Source organism: Oncorhynchus gorbuscha, unplaced genomic scaffold (assembly GCF_021184085.1).
Source record: "Oncorhynchus gorbuscha isolate QuinsamMale2020 ecotype Even-year unplaced genomic scaffold, OgorEven_v1.0 Un_scaffold_3322, whole genome shotgun sequence".
Classification (NCBI taxonomy): domain Eukaryota; kingdom Metazoa; phylum Chordata; class Actinopteri; order Salmoniformes; family Salmonidae; genus Oncorhynchus; species Oncorhynchus gorbuscha.
The window spans coordinates 1-20,000 of record NW_025747591.1 but is presented as its reverse complement, the minus strand read 5'-3'; the positions used below and the strand labels follow the sequence as shown (position 1 = coordinate 20,000).

At 48.0% G+C, this 20,000-nt stretch overlaps 1 protein-coding gene across 1 annotated transcript in view; it reads left to right on the top strand.

Annotated features, from left to right (window-relative positions):
* Positions 1-19,341, top strand: part of LOC124027516 (calcium/calmodulin-dependent protein kinase type II subunit delta-like) — a gene marked incomplete at its 5' end in the record, with an annotated part of 45,757 nt that extends 26,416 nt beyond the window's left edge. Inside the window, 4 exons of the mRNA XM_046339925.1 lie at positions 89-148; positions 4,138-4,182; positions 10,485-10,533; positions 19,265-19,341. Coding sequence (XP_046195881.1) covers positions 89-148; positions 4,138-4,182; positions 10,485-10,533; positions 19,265-19,341 — 231 coding nt within the window. The remainder of the gene's footprint in view (positions 1-88; positions 149-4,137; positions 4,183-10,484; positions 10,534-19,264) is intronic.
* Between the last annotated feature and the right edge of the window lie 659 nt (positions 19,342-20,000).

Below are 20,000 nucleotides of genomic sequence, written 5' to 3'. Positions count from 1 at the left end.
TCAGGTCAGGTCAGGTCAGGTCAGGTCAGGTCAGGTCAGGTTTGTGATGTGATGTGTGATGTTCCATCGACACTACTTGCTTTTACAGGCGAACAACAAAGCCAACACAGTGACCAGTCCTAAAGACACCAGCTTAACCCCAGCACTGGTACATACTACACCCTCCATACCTCCATACCTCCCTCCTCATCCCTGGTACATACTACACCCTCCATACCTCCATACCTCCCTCCTCATCCCTGGTACATACTACACCCTCCATACCTCCATACCTCACTCCTCATCCCTGGTACAGACTACACCCTCCATACCTCCCTCCTCATCCCTGGTACATACTACACCCTCCATACCTCCATACCTCCCTCCTCATCCCTGGTACATACCACACCCTCCATACCTCCATACCTCCCTCCTCATCCCTGGTACATACTACACCCTCCATACCTCCCTCCTCATCACTGGTACATACTACACCCTCCATACCTCCCTCCTCATCACTGGTACATACTACACCCTCCATACCTCCATACCTACCTCCTCATCCCTGGTACATACTACACCCTCCATACCTCCATACCTCCCTCCTCATCACTGGTACATACTACACCCTCCATACCTCCATACCTCCCTCCTCATCACTGGTACATACTACACCCTCCATACCTCCCTCTACTCCCTCCTCATCACTGGTACATACTACACCCTCCATACCCCCCTCTACTCCCTCCTCATCACTGGTACATACTACACCCTCCATACCTCCCTCTACTCCCTCCTCATCACTGGTACATACTACACCCTCCATACCTCCCTCTACTCCCTCCTCATCACTGGTACATACTACACCCTCCATACCTCCCTCTACTCCCTCCTCATCACTGGTACATACTACACCCTCCATACCTCCCTCTACTCCCTCCTCATCCCTGGTACATACTACACCCTCCATACCTCCCTCCTCATCACTGGTACATACTATACCCTCCATACCTCCCTCTACTCCCTCCTCATCACTGGTACATACTACACCCTCCATACCTCCCTCCTCACCACTGGTACATACTACACCCTCCATACCTCCCTCTACTCCCTCCTCATCACTGGTACATACTACACCCTCCATACCTCCCTCTACTCCCTCCTCATCACTGGTACATACTACACTCCCTCCATACCTCCCTCTACTCCCTCCTCATCACTGGTACATACTACACCCTCCATACCTCCCTCTACTCCCTCCTCATCACTGGTACATACTACACCCTCCATACCTCCATACCTCCTCCTCATCACTGGTACATACTACACCATCCATACCTCCATACCTCCTCCTCATCACTGGTACATACCACACCCTCCATACCTCCCTCTACTCCCTCCTCATCACTGGTACATACTACACCCTCCATACCTCCCTCCTCATCACTGGTACATACTACACCCTCCATACCTCCATACCTCCCTCCTCATCACTGGTACATACCACACCCTCCATACCTCCCTCTACTCCCTCCTCATCACTGGTACATACTACACCCTCCATACCTCCCTCTACTCCCTCCTCATCACTGGTACATACCACACCCTCCATACCTCCCTCTACTCCCTCCTCATCACTGGTACATACTACACCCTCCATACCTCCCTCTACTCCCTCCTCATCACTGGTACATACTACACCCTCCATACCTCCTCTACTCCCTCCTCATCACTGGTACATACTACACCCTCCATACCTCCATACCTCCCTCCTCATCACTGGTACATACTACACCCTCCATACCTCCCTCCTCATCACTGGTACATACTACACCCTCCATACCTCCCTCCTCATCACTGGTACACACTACACCCTCCATACCTCCCTCTACTCCCTCCTCATCACTGGTACATACTACACCCTCCATACCTCCCTCTACTCCCTCCTCATCACTGGTACATACTACACCCTCCATACCTCCCTCTACTCCCTCCTCATCACTGGTACATACTACACCCTCCATACCTCCCTCCTCACCACTGGTACATACTACACCCTCCATACCTCCTTCCTCATCACTGGTACATACTACACCCTCCATACCTCCCTCTACTCCCTCCTCATCACTGGTACATTCTACACCCTCCATACCTCCATACCTCCCTCCTCATCACTGGTACATACTACACCCTCCTCTCAACCCCCCCCTCCTCTCAACCCCCCCCCGCCCTCCTCCTCCATACCTCCCTTTAATCCCCTCTTTCTCCCTGTGTTGACCTTGCGATAGGATATTACCACAGATTGAACAATGAGACAGATATTCCCTCCCTCCCTCCCCCTCCCTCCCTCCCTCCCTTCCTTCCTTCCTTCCTTCCTTCCTTCCTTCCTTCCTTCCTTCCTTCCTTCCTTCCTTCCTTCCTTCCTTCCATCCTTCCTTCCTTCCTTCCTTCCTTCTTCCCTCTCTCCATTGTTTCCTTCCGTCCCTCCCTCTCTTTCTTCCTTCCTTCCTTCATTCCTTCCTTCCTTCCTTCCCTCTCTCCGTTGTTTACTTCCTTCCTTTCAGCTTAAGGGCCAAAGGATGCTGGCTCCTTAATCTGGTAGTGATGGTCTGATTGGTTGCAACTTGTGCATGGTGTGTGCTGATTCGCTGGTTGTGTTGGTCACATGACTGATGCATGACCTCAACATCTTTATATCATGTTCCCATGATGACACACACATAAACAGTTATACACACACGCACACAAACACACACTGATGACAGTGTGTAATCTGTCTCAGTGATTACAGCCGAGGATAGCATCCATCCTGCTAAGACTTGGTACAGTCACACACACACACACACACACACACACACACACACACACACACACACACACACACACACACACACACACACACACACACACACACACACACACACACACACACACACACACACACACACTCCTCTACCTCCTCCTCCACCTCCTCCTCCAGCCCCTCCTCTACCTCCTCCCCCAACCCCTCCTCTACCTCCTCCTCTACCTCCACCTCCTGCTCCACCTCCTCCACCGCCTATACCTCCTCCTCCACCTCCTCCTCCTCCACCTCCTCTACCACCTCTACCTCCACCGCCTGCTCCACCTCCTCCACCATCTGTACCTCCTCCTCCACCTCCTCCACCTCCTCCTCCACCTCAACCTCTTGCTCTACCTCCTCCTCCACCTCTACCTCCTCCTCCACCTCAACCTCCTGCTCTACCTCCTCCTCCACCCCAACCTCCTGCTCTACCTCCATCTCCTTCTCCTCCTCCTCCACGTCCTGTTCCACCTCCTCCTCCTCCTCAACCTCCTGCTCTAACTCTACCTCTTCCTCCTCCACCTCCACCTCCTCCTCTACCTCCTCCTCTACCCCCACCTCCACCTCCTCCTCCACCTCCTCCTATACCTCCTCCTCCTCCTCCACCACCTCCTCTACCACCTCCTCCTCCCCCTCAAGCTCCTGCTCTACCTCCTCCTCCTCCTCCTCGACCTCCTCCACCTCAACCTCCTGCTCTACCTCCTCCTCCTCCTCCACCTCCTCCACCTCAACCTCCTGCTCTACCTCCTCCTCCTCCTCCTCCACCTCAACCTCCTGCTCTACCTCCTCCTCCTCCTCCACCTCCTACTATACCTCCTCCTCCTCCTCCTCCACCACCTCCTCTACCACCTCCTCCTCCCCCTCAAGCTCCTGCTCTACCTCCTCCTCCTCCTCCACCTCCTCCTCCACACCCTGCTCCACCTCCTCCTCCTAATCATCCTCCTGCTCTACCTCCACCTCCTCCACCTCCTCAACCTCAACCTCCTGCTCTATCTCTACCCTCTCCTCTTCCTCCACCTCCTCCACCTCAACCTCCTGCTCTACCTCCTCCTCCACATAAACCTCCTGCTCTACCTCCACCTCTACCTACTCTTCCACGTCCTCCTCCTCCTGCTCCTCCTCCTCCTCCACCTCCATCTCCACCTCCTCCACCTCCATCTCCACCTCCTCAACCTCCTCCTCCTCCACCTCATCCTCCAGCTCCTCCACCTTCTCCACCTCCTCCTCCACCTCCTGCTCCTCCTCCTGCTCCTCCTCCTCCTCCCCCACTGCTGTCTCTATCTATTCTGTTTGTATTGTTTCATCTCTCTCCCTAGGAACCCCAGACCACAGTGATCCACAACCCAATAGATGGGAAGAAGGTACAGCACTGACCGAGTGTGTGTGTGTGTGTGTGTGTGTGTGTGTGTGTGTGTGTGTGTGTGTGTGTGTGTGTGTGTGTGTGTGTGTGTGTGTGTGTGTGTGTGTGTGTGTGTGTGTGTGTGTGTGTGTGTGTGTGTGTGTGTGTGTGTGTGTGTGTGTGTGTGTGTGTGTACACATTTATATACCTTATATTAAATGTATGTAGTTATGTCCTTGAGCTGTTCTGGTCTATTAATGTTCTGTGTGGACCCCAGGAAGAGTAGCTGTTGCTATGGAAACAGATAATGATCCTAATAAACCCCAGGAAGAGTAGCTGTTGCTATAGAAACAGATAATGATCCTAATAAACCCCAGGAAGAGTAGCTGCTGCTATAGAAACAGATAATGATCCTAATAAACCCCAGGAAGAGTAGCTGTTGCTATAGAAACAGATAATGATCCTAATAAACCCCAGGAAGAGTAGCTGTTGCTATAGAAACAGATAATGATCCTAATAAACCCCAGGAAGAGTAGCTGCTGCTATAGAAACAGATAATGATCCTAATAAACCCCAGGAAGAGTAGCTGTTGCTATAGAAACAGATAATGATCCTAATAAACCCCAGGAAGAGTAGCTGCTGCTATAGAAACAGATAATGATCCTAATAAACCCCAGGAAGAGTAGCTGCTGCTATAGAAACCTATAATTATCATAATAAACCCCAGGAAGAGTAGCTGCTGCTATAGAACAGATAATGATCATATTAAACCCCAGGAAGAGTAGCTGCTGCTATAGAAACAGATAATGATACCAATAAACCCCAGGAAGAGAAGCTGTTGCTATAGAAACAGATAATGATCCTAATAAACCCCAGGAAGAGTAGCTGTTGCTATAGAAACAGATAATGATCCTAATAAACCCCAGGAAGAGTAGCTGTTGCTATAGAAACAGATAATGATCCTAATAAACCCCAGGAAGAGTAGCTGCTGCTATAGAAACAGATAATGATCCTATTAAACCCCAGGAAGAGTAGCTGCTGCTATAGAAACCTATAATTATCATAATAAACCCCAGGAAGAGTAGCTGCTGCTATAGAAACAGATAATGATCCTAATAAACCCCAGGAAGAGTAGCTGCTGCTATAGAAACAGATAATGATCCTAATAAACCCCAGGAAGAGTAGCTGCTGCTATAGAAACAGATAATGATCCTATTAAACCCCAGGAAGAGTAGCTGCTGCTATAGGAACAGATAATGATCCTAATAAACCCCAGGAAGAGAAGCTGCTGCTATAGAAACAGATAATGATCCTAATAAACCCCAGGGAGAGTAGCTGCTGCTATAGAAACAGATAATGGGGATCCTAATAAACCCCAGGAAGAGTAGCTGCTGCTATAGAAACAGATAATGATCCTAATAAACCCCAGGAAGAGTAGCTGTTGCTATAGAAACAGATAATGATCCTAATAAACCCCAGGAAGAGTAGCTGCTGCTATAGAAACAGATAATGATCCCAATAAACCCCAGGAAGAGAAGCTGTTGCTATAGAAACAGATAATGATCCTAATAAACCCCAGGAAGAGAAGCTGTTGCTATAGAAACAGATCATGATCCTAATAAACCCCAGGAAGAGTAGCTGTTGCTATAGAAACAGATAATGGGGATCCTAATAAACCCCAGGAAGAGTAGCTGCTGCTATAGAAACAGATAATGATCCTAATAAACCCCAGGAAGAGAAGCTGTTGCTATAGAAACAGATCATGATCCTAATAAACCCCAGGAAGAGTAGCTGTTGCTATAGAAACAGATAATGATCCTAATAAACCCCAGGAAGAGTAGCTGCTGCTATAGAAACAGATAATGATCCCAATAAACCCCAGGAAGAGAAGCTGTTGCTATAGAAACAGATAATGATCCTAATAAACCCCAGGAAGAGAAGCTGTTGCTATAGAAACAGATCATGATCCTAATAAACCCCAGGAAGAGTAGCTGTTGCTATAGAAACAGATAATGGGGATCCTAATAAACCCCAGGAAGAGTAGCTGCTGCTATAGAAACAGATAATGATCCTAATAAACCCCAGGAAGAGAAGCTGTTGCTATAGAAACAGATCATGATCCTAATAAACCCCAGGAAGAGTAGCTGTTGCTATAGAAACAGATAATGATCCTAATAAACCCCAGGAAGAGAAGCTGCTGCTATAGAAACAGATAATGATCCTAATAAACCCCAGGAAGAGTAGCTGTTGCTATAGAAACAGATAATGATCCCAATAAACCCCAGGAAGAGTAGCTGCTGCTATAGAAACAGATAATGATCCTAATAAACCCCAGGAAGAGTAGCTGCTGCTATAGAAACAGATAATGATCCCAATAAACCCCAGGAAGAGAAGCTGTTGCTATAGAAACAGATAATGATCCTAATAAACCCCAGGAAGAGAAGCTGTTGCTATAGAAACAGATAATGGGGATCCTAATAAACCCCAGGAAGAGTAGCTGCTGCTATAGAAACAGATAATGATCCTAATAAACCCCAGGAAGAGAAGCTGTTGCTATAGAAACAGATAATGGGGATCCTAATAAACCCCAGGAAGAGAAGCTGTTGCTATAGAAACAGATAATGGGGATCCTAATAAACCCCAGGAAGAGTAGCTGCTGCTATAGAAACAGATAATGGGGATCCTAATAAACCCCAGGAAGAGTAGCTGCTGCTATAGAAACAGATACTGATCCTAATAAACCCCAGGAAGAGAAGCTGTTGCTATAGAAACAGATCATGATCCTAATAAACCCCAGGAAGAGTAGCTGTTGCTATAGAAACAGATAATGATCCCAATAAACCCCAGGAAGAGAAGCTGCTGCTATAGAAACAGATAATGATCCTAATAAACCCCAGGAAGAGAAGCTGTTGCTATAGAAACAGATAATGGGGATCCTAATAAACCCCAGGAAGAGTAGCTGCTGCTATAGAAACAGATAATGATCCTAATAAACCCCAGGAAGAGTAGCTGTTGCTATAGAAACAGATAATGATCCTAATAAACCCCAGGAAGAGTAGCTGTTGCTATAGAAACAGATAATGATCCTAATAAACCCCAGGAAGAGTAGCTGTTGCTATAGAAACAGATAATGATCCTAATAAACCCCAGGAAGAGTAGCTGTTGCTATAGAAACAGATAATGATCCTAATAAACCCCAGGAAGAGTAGCTGTTGCTATAGAAACAGATAATGATCCCAATAAACCCCAGGAAGAGAAGCTGCTGCTATAGAAACAGATAATGATCCTAATAAACCCCAGGAAGAGAAGCTGTTGCTATAGAAACAGATAATGGGGATCCTAATAAACCCCAGGAAGAGTAGCTGCTGCTATAGAAACAGATAATGATCCTAATAAACCCCAGGAAGAGTAGCTGTTGCTATAGAAACAGATAATGATCCTAATAAACCCCAGGAAGAGTAGCTGTTGCTATAGAAACAGATAATGATCCTAATAAACCCCAGGAAGAGTAGCTGTTGCTATAGAAACAGATAATGATCCTAATAAACCCCAGGAAGAGTAGCTGTTGCTATAGAAACAGATAATGATCCTAATAAACCCCAGGAAGAGTAGCTGCTGCTATAGAAACAGATAATGATCCCAATAAACCCCAGGAAGAGTAGCTGTTGCTATAGAAACAGATAATGATCCTAATCAAATCAAATCAAATTTATTTATATAGCCCTTCGTACATCAGCTGATATCTCAAAGTGCTGTACAGAAACCCAGCCTAAAACCCCAAACAGCAAACAATGCAGGTGTAAAAGCACGGTGGCTAGGAAAAACTCCCTAGAAAGGCCAAAACCTAGGAAGAAACCTAGAGAGGAACCGGGCTATGTGGGGTGGCCAGTCCTCTTCTGGCTGTGCCGGGTAGAGATTATAACAGAAAATGACCAAGATGTTCAAATGTTCATAAATGACCAGCATGGTCAAATAATAATAAGGCAGAACAGTTGAAACTGGAGCAGCAGCACAGTCAGGTGGACTGGGGACAGCAAGGAGCCATCATGTCAGGTAGTCCTGGGGCACGGTCCTAGGGCTCAGGTCCTCCGAGAGAGAGAAAGAAAGAGAGAATTAGAGAGAGCATATGTGGGGTGGCCAGTCCTCTTCTGGCTGTGCCGGGTGGAGATTATAACAGAACGTGGCCAAGATGTTCAAATGTTCATAAATGACCAGCATGGTTGAATAATAGTAAGGCAGAACAGTTGAAACTGGAGCAGGAGCATGGCCAGGTGGACTGGGGACAGCAAGGAGTCCTCATGTCAGGTAGTCCTGGGACATGGTCCTAGGGCCCAGGCCAGTTGAAACTGGAGCAGCAGCATGGCCAGGTGGACTGGGGACAGCAAGGAGTCATCATGTCAGGTAGTCCTGGGGCATGGTTCTAGGGCTCAGGTCCTCCGAGAGAGAGAAAGAAGGAGAGAAGGAGAGAATTAGAGAACGCACACTTAGATTTACACAGGACACCGAATAGGACAGGAGAAGTACTCCAGATAAACAAACTGACCCTAGCCCCCCGACACATAAACTACTGCAGCATAAATACTGGAGGCTGAGACAGGAGGGGTCAGGAGACACTGTGGCCCCATCCGAGGACACCCCCGGACAGGGCCAAACAGGAAGGATATAACCCCACCCACTTTGCCAAAGCACAGCCCCCACACCACTAGAGGGAAATCTACAACCACCAACTTACCATCCTGAGACAAGGCCGAGTATAGCCCACAAAGATCTCCGACACGGTACAACCCAAAGGGGGGAAACCCAGACAGGCCGACCACAACAGTGAATCAACCCACCCAGGTGACGCACCCCCCCCAGGGACGGCACGAGAGAGCCCCAGCAAGCCAGTGACTCAGCCCCAGTAACAGGGTTAGAGGCAGAGAATCCCAGTGGAAAAAGGGGAACCGGCCAGGCAGAGACAGCAAGGGCGGTTCGTTGCTCCAGAGCCTTTCCGTTCACCTTCCCACTCCTGGGCCAGACTACACTCAATCATATGACCCACTGAAGAGATGAGTCTTCAGTAAAGACTTAAAGGTTGAGACCGAGTTTGCGTCTCTGACATGGGTAGGCAGACCGTTCCATAAAAATGGAGCTCTATAGGAGAAAGCCCTGCCTCCAGCTGTTTGCTTAGAAATTCTAGGGACAATTAGGAGGCCTGCGTCTTGTGACCGTAGCGTACGTATAGGTATGTACGGCAGGACCAAATCAGAGAGGTAGGTAGGAGCAAGCCCATGTAATGCTTTGTAGGTTAATAAACCCCAGGAAGAGAAGCTGCTGCTATAGAAACAGATAATGATCCTAATAAACCCCAGGAAGAGAAGCTGTTGCTATAGAAACAGATAATGATCCTAATAAACTACCATTACACACTGAGTGTACAAAACATGCTATTTCCATGACACAGACTGACCAAGTGAATCCAGGTGAAAGCTATGATCCCTTATTGATGTCACTTGTTAAATCCACTTCAATCAGTGTAGATGAAGGGGAGGACACAAGTTAAAGAAGGATTTTTAATCCTTACGACAATTGAAACATGGATTGTGTGTGAGCCATTCAGAGGATGAATGGGCAAGACAAATGGGGTATGGTAGTAGGTGCCAGGTGCACCGGTTTGAGTGTGTCAAGAACTGCAATGCTGCTGGGTTTTTCCACACTCAACAGTTTCCAGTGTGTATCAAGAATGGTGCACCACCCAAAGTACATCCAGCTAACTTTGACACAACTGTGCATTTGAGTCAACATGGGTCAGCATCACTGTGGAATGCTTTCGACACCTTGTAGAGTCCAGGCCCCGACTAATTGAGGATGTTCTGACACCTTGTAGAGTCCAGGCCCCGACGAATTGAGGATGTTCTGACACCTTGTAGAGTCCAGGCCCCGACGAATTGAGGATTTTCTGACACCTTGTAGAGTCCATGCCCCAACGAATTGAGGATGTTCTGAGGACAAAAGGGGGGGTGCAACTCAATATCAGCAAGGTGTTCCTAATGTTTTGTTCACTCAGTGTATATCATTCATTTAAAAGTTACAAAAAAAAATGTATGTAGAAATCGCAGATTGCCCCTTTATTAAAAATGGTAGATAGCTGACAAAACGCGATCTGATTTAAGTATTAGGCTGCGTTTACACAGGTAGGCCAAATCTGATACTCAGTGTTCACCAGGCTATAGATCAATCTATATGTTCTGATACTCGGTGTACACCAGGCTATAGATCAATCTGTACGTTCTGATAATCCCTGTACACCAGGCTATAGATCAATCTATATGTTCTTTCCCCCAGGAGTCTATAGAGAGCGCCAACACCACCATCGAGGACGAGGATGTCAAAGGTAGAGACACTTGTCTGTCCCCTTCTCTCTCTCTATTCATCTCTCTGTCTCTCTGTCTCTCTATCTTTGTATGTCTGTTGCCCTCTCTCTCTATCTTTGTCTCTGTCCCCTTCTCTCTCTATCCCCTTCTCTCTCTATCTTTGTCTCTGTCCCCTTCTCTCTCTATCTTTGTCTCTGTCCCCTTCTCTCTCTATCCCCTTCTCTCTCTATCTTTGTCGCTGTCCCCTTCTCTCTCTATCTTTGTCTATGTCCCCTTCTCTCTCTATCCCTTCTCTCTCTATCTTTGTCTCTGTCCCCTTCTCTCTCTATCTTTGTCTCTGTCCCCTTCTCTCTCTATCTTTGTCTCTGTCCCCTTCTCTCTCTATCTTTGTCTCTGTCCCCTTCTCTCTCTATCTTTGTCTCTGTCCCCTTCTCTCTCTATCTTTGCCTCTGTCCCCTTCTCTCTCTATCTTTGCCTCTGTCCCCTTCTCTCTCTATCTTTGTCTCTGTCCCCTTCTCTCTCTATCTTTGTCTCTGTCCCCTTCTCTCTCTATCTTTGCCTCTGTCCCCTTCTCTCTATCTTTGCCTCTGTCCCCTTCTCTCTCTATCTTTGTCTCTGTCCCCTTCTCTCTCTATCTTTGTCTCTGTCCCCTTCTCTCTCTATCTTTGTCTCTGTCCCCTTCTCTCTCTATCTTTGTCTCTGTCCCCTTCTGTCTCTATCTTTGTCTCTGTCCCCTTCTCTCTCTATCTTTGTCTCTGTCCCCTTCTCTCTCTATCTTTGTCTCTGTCCCCTTCTGTCTCTATCTTTGTCTCTGTCCCCTTCTCTCTCTATCTTTGTCTCTGTCCCCTTCTCTCTATCTTTGTCTCTGTCCCCTTCTCTCTCTATCTTTGTCTCTGTCCCCTTCTCTCTCTCTCTTCATGTTTCTGTCTGTCTCTATCTTTGTCTCTGTCCCCTTCTCTCTCTATCTTTGTCTCTGTCCCCTTCTCTCTCTATCTTTGTCTCTGTCCCCTTCTCTCTCTATCTTTGTCTCTGTCCCCTTCTCTCTCTCTCTTCATCTTTCTGTCTGTCTCTATCTTTGTCTCTGTCCCCTTCTCTCTCTATCTCTCTATCTTTGTCTCTGTCCCCTTCTCTCTCTATCTTTGCCTCTGTCCCCTTCTGTCTCTATCTTTGTCTCTGTCCCCTTCTCTCTCTATCTTTGCCTCTGTTCCCTTCTCTCTCTATCTTTGTCTCTGTCCCCTTCTGTCTCTATCTTTGTCTCTGTCCCCTTCTCTCTCTATCTTTGTCTCTGTCCCCTTCTCTCTCTATCTCTCTATCTTTGTCTCTGTCCCCTTCTGTCTCTATCTTTGTCTCTGTCCACTTCTCTCTCTATCTTTGCCTCTGTCCCCTTCTCTCTCTATCTTTGTCTCTGTCCCCTTCTGTCTCTATCTTTGTCTCTGTCCCCTTCTCTCTCTATCTTTGCCTCTGTCCCCTTCTCTCTCTATATTTGTCTGGCTGTCGCCCTCTCTCCTTCCATCCGTCTTTCAAACCTCTCTTTCACTCTGACCTTCAGCTACCTTCTCCTCTTCCTCCTCCTCCTCCTCCTCCTCCTCCTCCTCCTCCTCCTCCTCCTCCTCCTCCTCCTCCTCCTCCTCTTCCTCCTCCTCCTCCTCCTCTTCCTCCTCCTCTTCCCCCTGATGATTGAGACTCCATATACATGATGTATTGATGTATTTACCTGTTATCTTTTCTTTCTGTGAATGGAATTATTTACTACATTAACCCCCCACCTACACACACACCTGCCCTCTCTGCCAGTCCTCTGTTTTGGGAACTTGGTAGGTAGTGTGTGGAGCTCTAAGGGTCGTTCCACTCAGTCGTCTGAGCCCAGGCAGACTCCCCCTCTTCAGGACAGAGTAAGTCCCCTGGCTATGCCTCCCCCCGTACCCCATCCAGTGTCCCACTGGGTCTCTCCTCAACTACTCTGGAGAAACCATTCCCCCTGTCCACTGTCTCCTGGTTCTCCCTCAACCACTCTGGAGAAACCTGTCCACTGTCTCCTGGGTCTCTCGTCAACCACTCTGGAGAAACCTGTCCACTGTCTCCTGGGTCTCCCCTCAACCACTCTGGAGAAACCTATCCCCTGTCTCCTGGGTCTCTCCTCAACCACTCTGGAGAAAACTGTCCCCTGTCCACTATCTCCTTGGTCTCTCCTCAACCACTCTGGAGAAACCTGTCCACTGCCCACTGCCTCTCTTGAACCACTCTGGAGAAACCTGTCCACTGTCAACTGTTTCCTGGGTCTCTCCTCAACCTCTCTGGAGAAACCTGTCCACTGTCTCCTGGGTCTTTCCTCAATCACCCTGGAGAAACCTGTGTCCTGTCCACTGTCACCTGGGTCTCCCCTCAAACACTCTGGAGAAACCTGTCCCCTGTCCACTGCCTCTCATCAACCACTCTGGAGAAACCTGTCCACTGTCTCCTGGGTCTCTCCTCAACCACTCTGGAGAAACCTGTCCACTGTCTCCTGGGTCTCTCCTCAACCACTCTGGAGAAACCTGTCCCCTGTCTCCTGGGTCTCTCCTCAACCACTCTGGAGAAACCTGTCCCCTATCCCCTGTCTCCTGGGTCTCTCCTCAACCACTCTGGAGAAACCTGTCCCCTGTCTCCTGGGTCTCTCCTCAACCACTCTGGAGAAACCTGTCCCCTATCCCCTGTCTCCTGGGTCTCTCCTCAACCACTCTGGAGAAACCTGTCCCATGTCCACTGTCTCCTGGGTCTCTCCTCAACCACTCTGGAGAAACCTGTCCCCTATCCCCCGTCTCCTGGGTCTCCCCTCAACCACTCTGGAGAAACCTATCCCCTGTCTCCTGGGTCTCTCCTCAACCACTCTGGAGAAAACTGTCCCCTGTCCACTATCTCCTTGGTCTCTCCTCAACCACTCTGGAGAAACCTGTCCCCTGCCTCTCCTGAACCACTCTGGAGAAACATGTCCACTGCCCACTGCCTCTCTTGAACCACTCTGGAGAAACCTGTCCACTGTCAACTGTTTCCTGGGTCTCTCCTCAACCTCTCTGGAGAAACCTGTCCACTGTCTCCTGGGTCTTTCCTCAATCACCCTGGAGAAACCTGTGTCCTGTCCACTGTCACCTGGGTCTCCCCTCAAACACTCTGGAGAAACCTGTCCCCTGTCCACTGCCTCTCGTCAACCACTCTGGAGAAACCTGTCCACTGTCTCCTGGGTCTCTCCTCAACCACTCTGGAGAAACCTGTCCACTGTCTCCTGGGTCTCTCCTCAACCACTCTGGAGAAACCTGTCCCCTGTCTCCTGGGTCTCTCCTCAACCACTCTGGAGAAACCTGTCCCCTATCCCCTGTCTCCTGGGTCTCTCCTCAACCACTCTGGAGAAACCTGTCCCCTGTCTCCTGGGTCTCTCCTCAACCACTCTGGAGAAACCTGTCCCCATCCCTGTCTCCTGGGTCTCTCCTCAACCACTCTGGAGAAACCTGTCCCATGTCCACTGTCTCCTGGGTCTCTCCTCAACCACTCTGGAGAAACCTGTCCCCTATCCCCTGTCTCCTGGGTCTCTCCTCAACCATTCTGGAGAAACCTGTCCACTGTCTCTTGGGTCTCCCCTCAACCACTCTGGAGAAACCTGTCCCCTGTCTCCTGGGTCTCTCCTCAACCACTCTGGAGAAACCTATCCCCTGTCTCCTGGTTCTCTCCTCAACCATTCTGGAGAAACCTGTCCACTGTCTCTTGGGTCTCCCCTCAACCACTCTTGAGAAACTTGTCCCCTGTCCACTGTGTACTGGGTGTCCCTTCTCCTCCCTCCTCATCAGGCCAGAGTAAGTCCCCTTTTGTTGGGGTAGAGATCATGACTATATCCCCGCCTCTACCTCCCGTCCCCTCTCTTCAGCCATTCTGGAGAAACCTGTTCCTGTTCCTAGTCTCTGTCCCCCACTACTTCCTCATCAGTCCAGAGTATGGGGTGGAAACCCTGGCCATGTCTCCTGTACTCCCTGGGCCTCCACTCAACCACTCTGGAGAAACCTGTCTCCTGTCCCTCTGTCATTTCCCCCTGTCTCTGTCCTCCTTTCTGTGTCCCCCTGTCTTCTGTCCCTATGTCTCCTGTCCCCATGTCTCATTTCCTCCTGTCTCTGTCCCCCTTTCTGTGTCCCCCTGTCTCTGTCCCCCTGTCTCTGTGTCCTTGTCCCCATCTCTGTCCTCCTTTCTGTGTCCCCCTGTCTCCTGTCCCTCTTTATCCTGTCCCCATGTCTCATTTCCCCCTTTATGTGTCCCCTTTATGTGTCCCCCTGTCTCTATCCCCCTGTCTCTGTGTCCCTGTCCCCATCTCTGTCCTCCTTTCTCTGTCCCCCTGTCTCTGTGTCCCTGTCCCCATCTCTGTCCTCCTTTCTGTGTCCCCCTGTCTCCTGTCCCCATGTCTCATTTCCCCTGTCTCTGTCCCCCTTTCTGTGTCCCCCTGTCTCTGTCCCCCTGTCCCCGTCTCTGTCCCCCTGTCCCTTGTCTCTGTCCCCCTGTCTCTGTCCCCCTGTCCCCATCTCTGTCCCCATCTCTGTCCCCCTGTCTCTGTTCCCCTGTCCCTGTCTCTGTCCCCCTGTCCCTGTCTCTGAGTCCCTGTCTCTGTGTCCCTGTCCCCATCTCTGTCCTCCTTTCTGTGTCCCCCTGTCTCCTGTCCCTCTTTATCCTGTCCCCATGTCTCATTTCCCCCTGTCTCTGTCCCCCTGTCCCCGTCTCTGTCCCCCTGTCCCTTGTCTCTGTCCCCCTGTCCCCATCTCTGTCCCCATCTCTGTCCCCTGTCTCTGTCCCCCTGTCCCTGTCTCTGTCCCCCTGTCCCTGTCTCTGTGTCCCTGTCTCTGTGTCCCTGTCCCCATCTCTGTCCTCCTTTCTGTGTCCCCTGTCTCCTGTCCCTCTTTATCCTGTCCCCATGTCTCATTTCCCCCTGTCTCTGTCCCCTGTCTCTGTCCCCATCTCTGTCCCCCTGTCTCTGTCCCCCTGTCCCTGTCTCTGTCCCCCTGTCCCTGTCTCTGTCCCCGTCTCTGTCCCCATGTCTCTGTCCCCTGTCCCTGTCTCTATCCCCCTGTCCATAAACACACACAGTATTTCTGACTGAACAACTGAGTCAAAGGTCGCATTTCCAGGCTGACTACATTGCAGACGCCTGCAGATCTCACAACACCTGGATGGATATTTAGCATATCAGCTAACCACGTCACATGACGTAGTAATCTGATCTATTAACTAACCACATCACATGATGTAGTAATCTGATCTATTAACTAACCACACCACATGATGTAGTAATCTGATCTATTAACTAACCACGTCACATGATGTAGTAATCTGATCTATTAACTAACCACATCACATGATGTAGTAATCTGATGATCTATTAACTAACCACATCACATGATGTAGTAATCTGATCTATTAACTAACCACGTCACATGATGTAGTAATCTGATCTATTAACTAACCACGTCACATGATGTAGTAATCTGATCTATTAACTAACCACATCACATGATGTAGTAATCTGATGATCTATTAACTAACCACATCACATGATGTAGTAATCTGATCTATTAACTAACCACGTCACATGATGTAGTAATCTGATCTCTAACCACATCACATGATGTAGTAATCTGATGATCTATTAACTAACCACACCACATGATGTAGTAATCTGATGATCTATTAACTAACCACACCACATGATGTAGTAATCTGATCTATTAACTAACCACACCACATGATGTAGTAATCTGATCTATTAACTAACCACGTCACATGATGTAGTAATCTGATCTATTAACTAACCACATCACATGATGTAGTAATCTGATCTATTAACTAACCACGTCACATGATGTAGTAATCTGATCTATTAACTAACCACATCACATGATGTAGTAATCTGATCTATTAACTAACCACACCACATGATGTAGTAATCTGATCTATTAACTAACCACGTCACATGATGTAGTAATCTGATCTATTAACTAACCACATCACATGATGTAGTAATCTGATCTATTAACTAACCACACCACATGATGTAGTAATCTGATCTATTAACTAACCACATCACATGATGTAGTAATCTGATCTATTAACTAACCACATCACATGATGTAGTAATCTGATGATCTATTAACTAACCACATCACATGATGTAGTAATCTGATCTATTAACTAACCACGTCACATGATGTAGTAATCTGATGATCTATTAACTAACCACATCACATGATGTAGTAATCTGATGATCTATTAACTAACCACGTCACATGATGTAGTAATCTGATCTATTAACTAACCACATCACATGATGTAGTAATCTGATCTATTAACTAACCACGTCACATGATGTAGTAATCTGATGATCTATTAACTAACCACATCACATGATGTAGTAATCTGATCTATTAACTAACCACACCACATGATGTAGTAATCTGATCTATTAACTAACCACATCACATAATGTAGTAATCTGATCTATTAACTAACCACATCACATGATGTAGTAATCTGATCTATTAACTAACCACATCACATGATGTAGTAATCTGATCTATTAACTAACCACATCACATGATGTAGTAATCTGATCTATTAACTAACCACATCACATGATGTAGTAATCTGATCTATTAACTAACCACATCACATGATGTAGTAATCTGATGATCTATTAACTAACCACATCACATGATGTAGTAATCTGATCTATTAACTAACCACATCACATGATGTAGTAATCTGATCTATTAACTAACCACACCACATGATGTAGTCATCTGATCTATTAACTAACCACACCACATGATGTAGTAATCTGATACCCGACTGAGCAGTTGATGACGTGGCCCGCAATGCAACGTCTGCAATGTAGTCGGATTAGGGTTCCAAGGCCCTTTGGGTTCTGCTGTAAAGTAGTCCACTATGTTGGAACAGGACCAGCAGCCATGATTTAATGTATGTCAGATTGGGTTATGTTGGACTAATGTTGTCCTAAAGTCGTGGTGAGATTGTGGTGAGATTGTGGTGATGTTGTAGTCATGTTGTGGTCATGTTGTGGTCATGTTGTGGTCATGTTGTGGTCATGTTGTGGTCATGTTGTGGTGAGGTTGTGGTCATGTTGTGGTCATGTTGTGGTCATGTTGTGGTGATGTTGTGGTCATGTTGTGGTCATGTTGTGGTGAGGTTGTGGTCATGTTGTGGTGATGTTGTGGTCATGTTGTGGTCATGTTGTGGTCATGTTGTGGTCATGTTGTGGTCATGTTGTGGTCATGTTGTGGTCATGTTGTGGTCATGTTGTGGTCATGTTGTGGTCATGTTGTGGTCATGTTGTGGTCATGTTGTGGTCATGTTGTGGTCATGTTGTGGTCATGTTGTGGTGATGTTGTGGTCATGTTGTGGTGAGGTTGTGGTCATGTTGTGGTCATGTTGTGGTGAGGTTGTGGTCATGTTGTGGTCATGTTGTGGTCATGTTGTGGTCATGTTGTGGTGATGTTGTGGTGAGGTTGTGGTCATGTTGTGGTCATATTGTGGTCATGTTGTGGTCATGTTGTAGTGAGGTTGTGGTCATGTTGTGGTCATGTTGTGGTCATGTTGTGGTGATGTTGTGGTGAGGTTGTGGTCATGTTGTGGTCATGTTGTGGTCATGTTGTGGTCATGTTGTGGTCATGTTGTGGTCATGTTGTGGTCATGTTGTGGTCATGTTGTGGTCATGTTGTGGTGATGTTGTGGTGATGTTGTGGTCATGTTGTGGTGATGTTGTGGTGAGGTTGTGGTCATGTTGTGGTGATGTTGTGGTGAGGTTGTGGTGAGGTTGTGGTGAGGTTGTGGTCATGTTGTGGTGAGGTTGTGGTGATGTTGTGGTGAGGTTGTGGTCATGTTGTGGTGATGTTGTGGTCATGTTGTGGTCATGTTGTGGTCATGTTGTGGTCATGTTGTGGTCATGTTGTGGTGATGTTGTGGTGATGTTGTGGTGAGGTTGTGGTCATGTTGTGGTGAGGTTGTGGTGATGTTGTGGTGAGGTTGTGGTCATGTTGTGGTGAGGTTGTGGTGATGTTGTGGTGAGGTTGTGGTCATGTTGTGGTGAGGTTGTGGTGAGGTTGTGGTCATGTTGTGGTCATGTTGTGGTCATGTTGTGGTCATGTTGTGGTCATGTTGTGGTCATGTTGTGGTCATGTTGTGGTGATGTTGTGGTGATGTTGTGGTCATGTTGTGGTGATGTTGTGGTCATGTTGTGGTGATGTTGTGGTCATGTTGTGGTCATGTTGTGGTCATGTTGTGGTCATGTTGTGGTCATGTTGTGGTCATGTTGTGGTCATGTTGTGGTGAGGTTGTGGTCATGTTGTGGTGATGTTGTGGTGAGGTTGTGGTCATGTTGTGGTCATGTTGTGGTCAGATTGTGGTGAGGTTGTGGTCATGTTGTGGTGAGGTTGTGGTGAGGTTGTGGTCATGTTGTGGTCATGTTGTGGTCATGTTGTGGTCATGTTGTGGTCATGTTGTGGTCATGTTGTGGTGATGTTGTGGTGAGGTTGTGGTCAGATTGTGGTCATGTTGTGGTCAGATTGTGGTGAGGTTGTGGTCATGTTGTGGTGAGGTTGTGGTGAGGTTGTGGTCATGTTGTGGTCATGTTGTGGTCATGTTGTGGTCATGTTGTGGTCATGTTGTGGTCATGTTGTGGTCATGTTGTGGTCATGTTGTGGTCATGTTGTGTTTGTGTGTTTCCAGCTCGGAAGCAGGAAATCATCAAAGTCACAGAGCAGCTGATCGAATCCATCAACTGTGTGTTTAACGGAGACTTCTGAGGCCTACGCGTGAGTCCTACTCTGTCTGTGTGTTTAGGGCTAGCACTACGCGTGAGTCCTACTCTGTCTGTGTGTTTTTAGGGCTAGCACTACTACGCGTGAGTCCTACTCTGTCTGTGTGTTTAGGGCTAGCACTACGCGTGAGTCCTACTCTGTCTGTGTGTGTTTAGGGCTAGCACTACGCGTGAGTCCTACTCTGTCTGTGTGTTTAGGGCTAGCACTACGCGTGAGTCCTACTCTGTCTGTGTGTTTAGGGAGTCTAGCACTACGCGTGAGTCCTACTCTGTCTGTGTGTGTTTAGGGCTAGCACTACGCGTGAGTCCTACTCTGTCTGTGTGTTTAGGGCTAGCACTACGCGTGAGTCCTACTCTGTCTGTGTGTGTTTAGGGCTAGCACTACGCGTGAGTCCTACTCTGTCTGTGTGTTTAGGGCTAGCACTACGCGTGAGTCCTACTCTGTCTGTGTGTTTAGGGCTAGCACTACGCGTGAGTCCTACTCTGTCTGTGTGTTTAGGGCTAGCACTACGCGTGAGTCCTACTCTGTCTGTGTGTGTTTAGGGCTAGCACTACGCGTGAGTCCTACTCTGTCTGTGTGTTTAGGGCACTAAGCTGAGTCCTACGCGTGAGTCCTGTCTGTGTGTTTAGGGCTAGCACTACGCG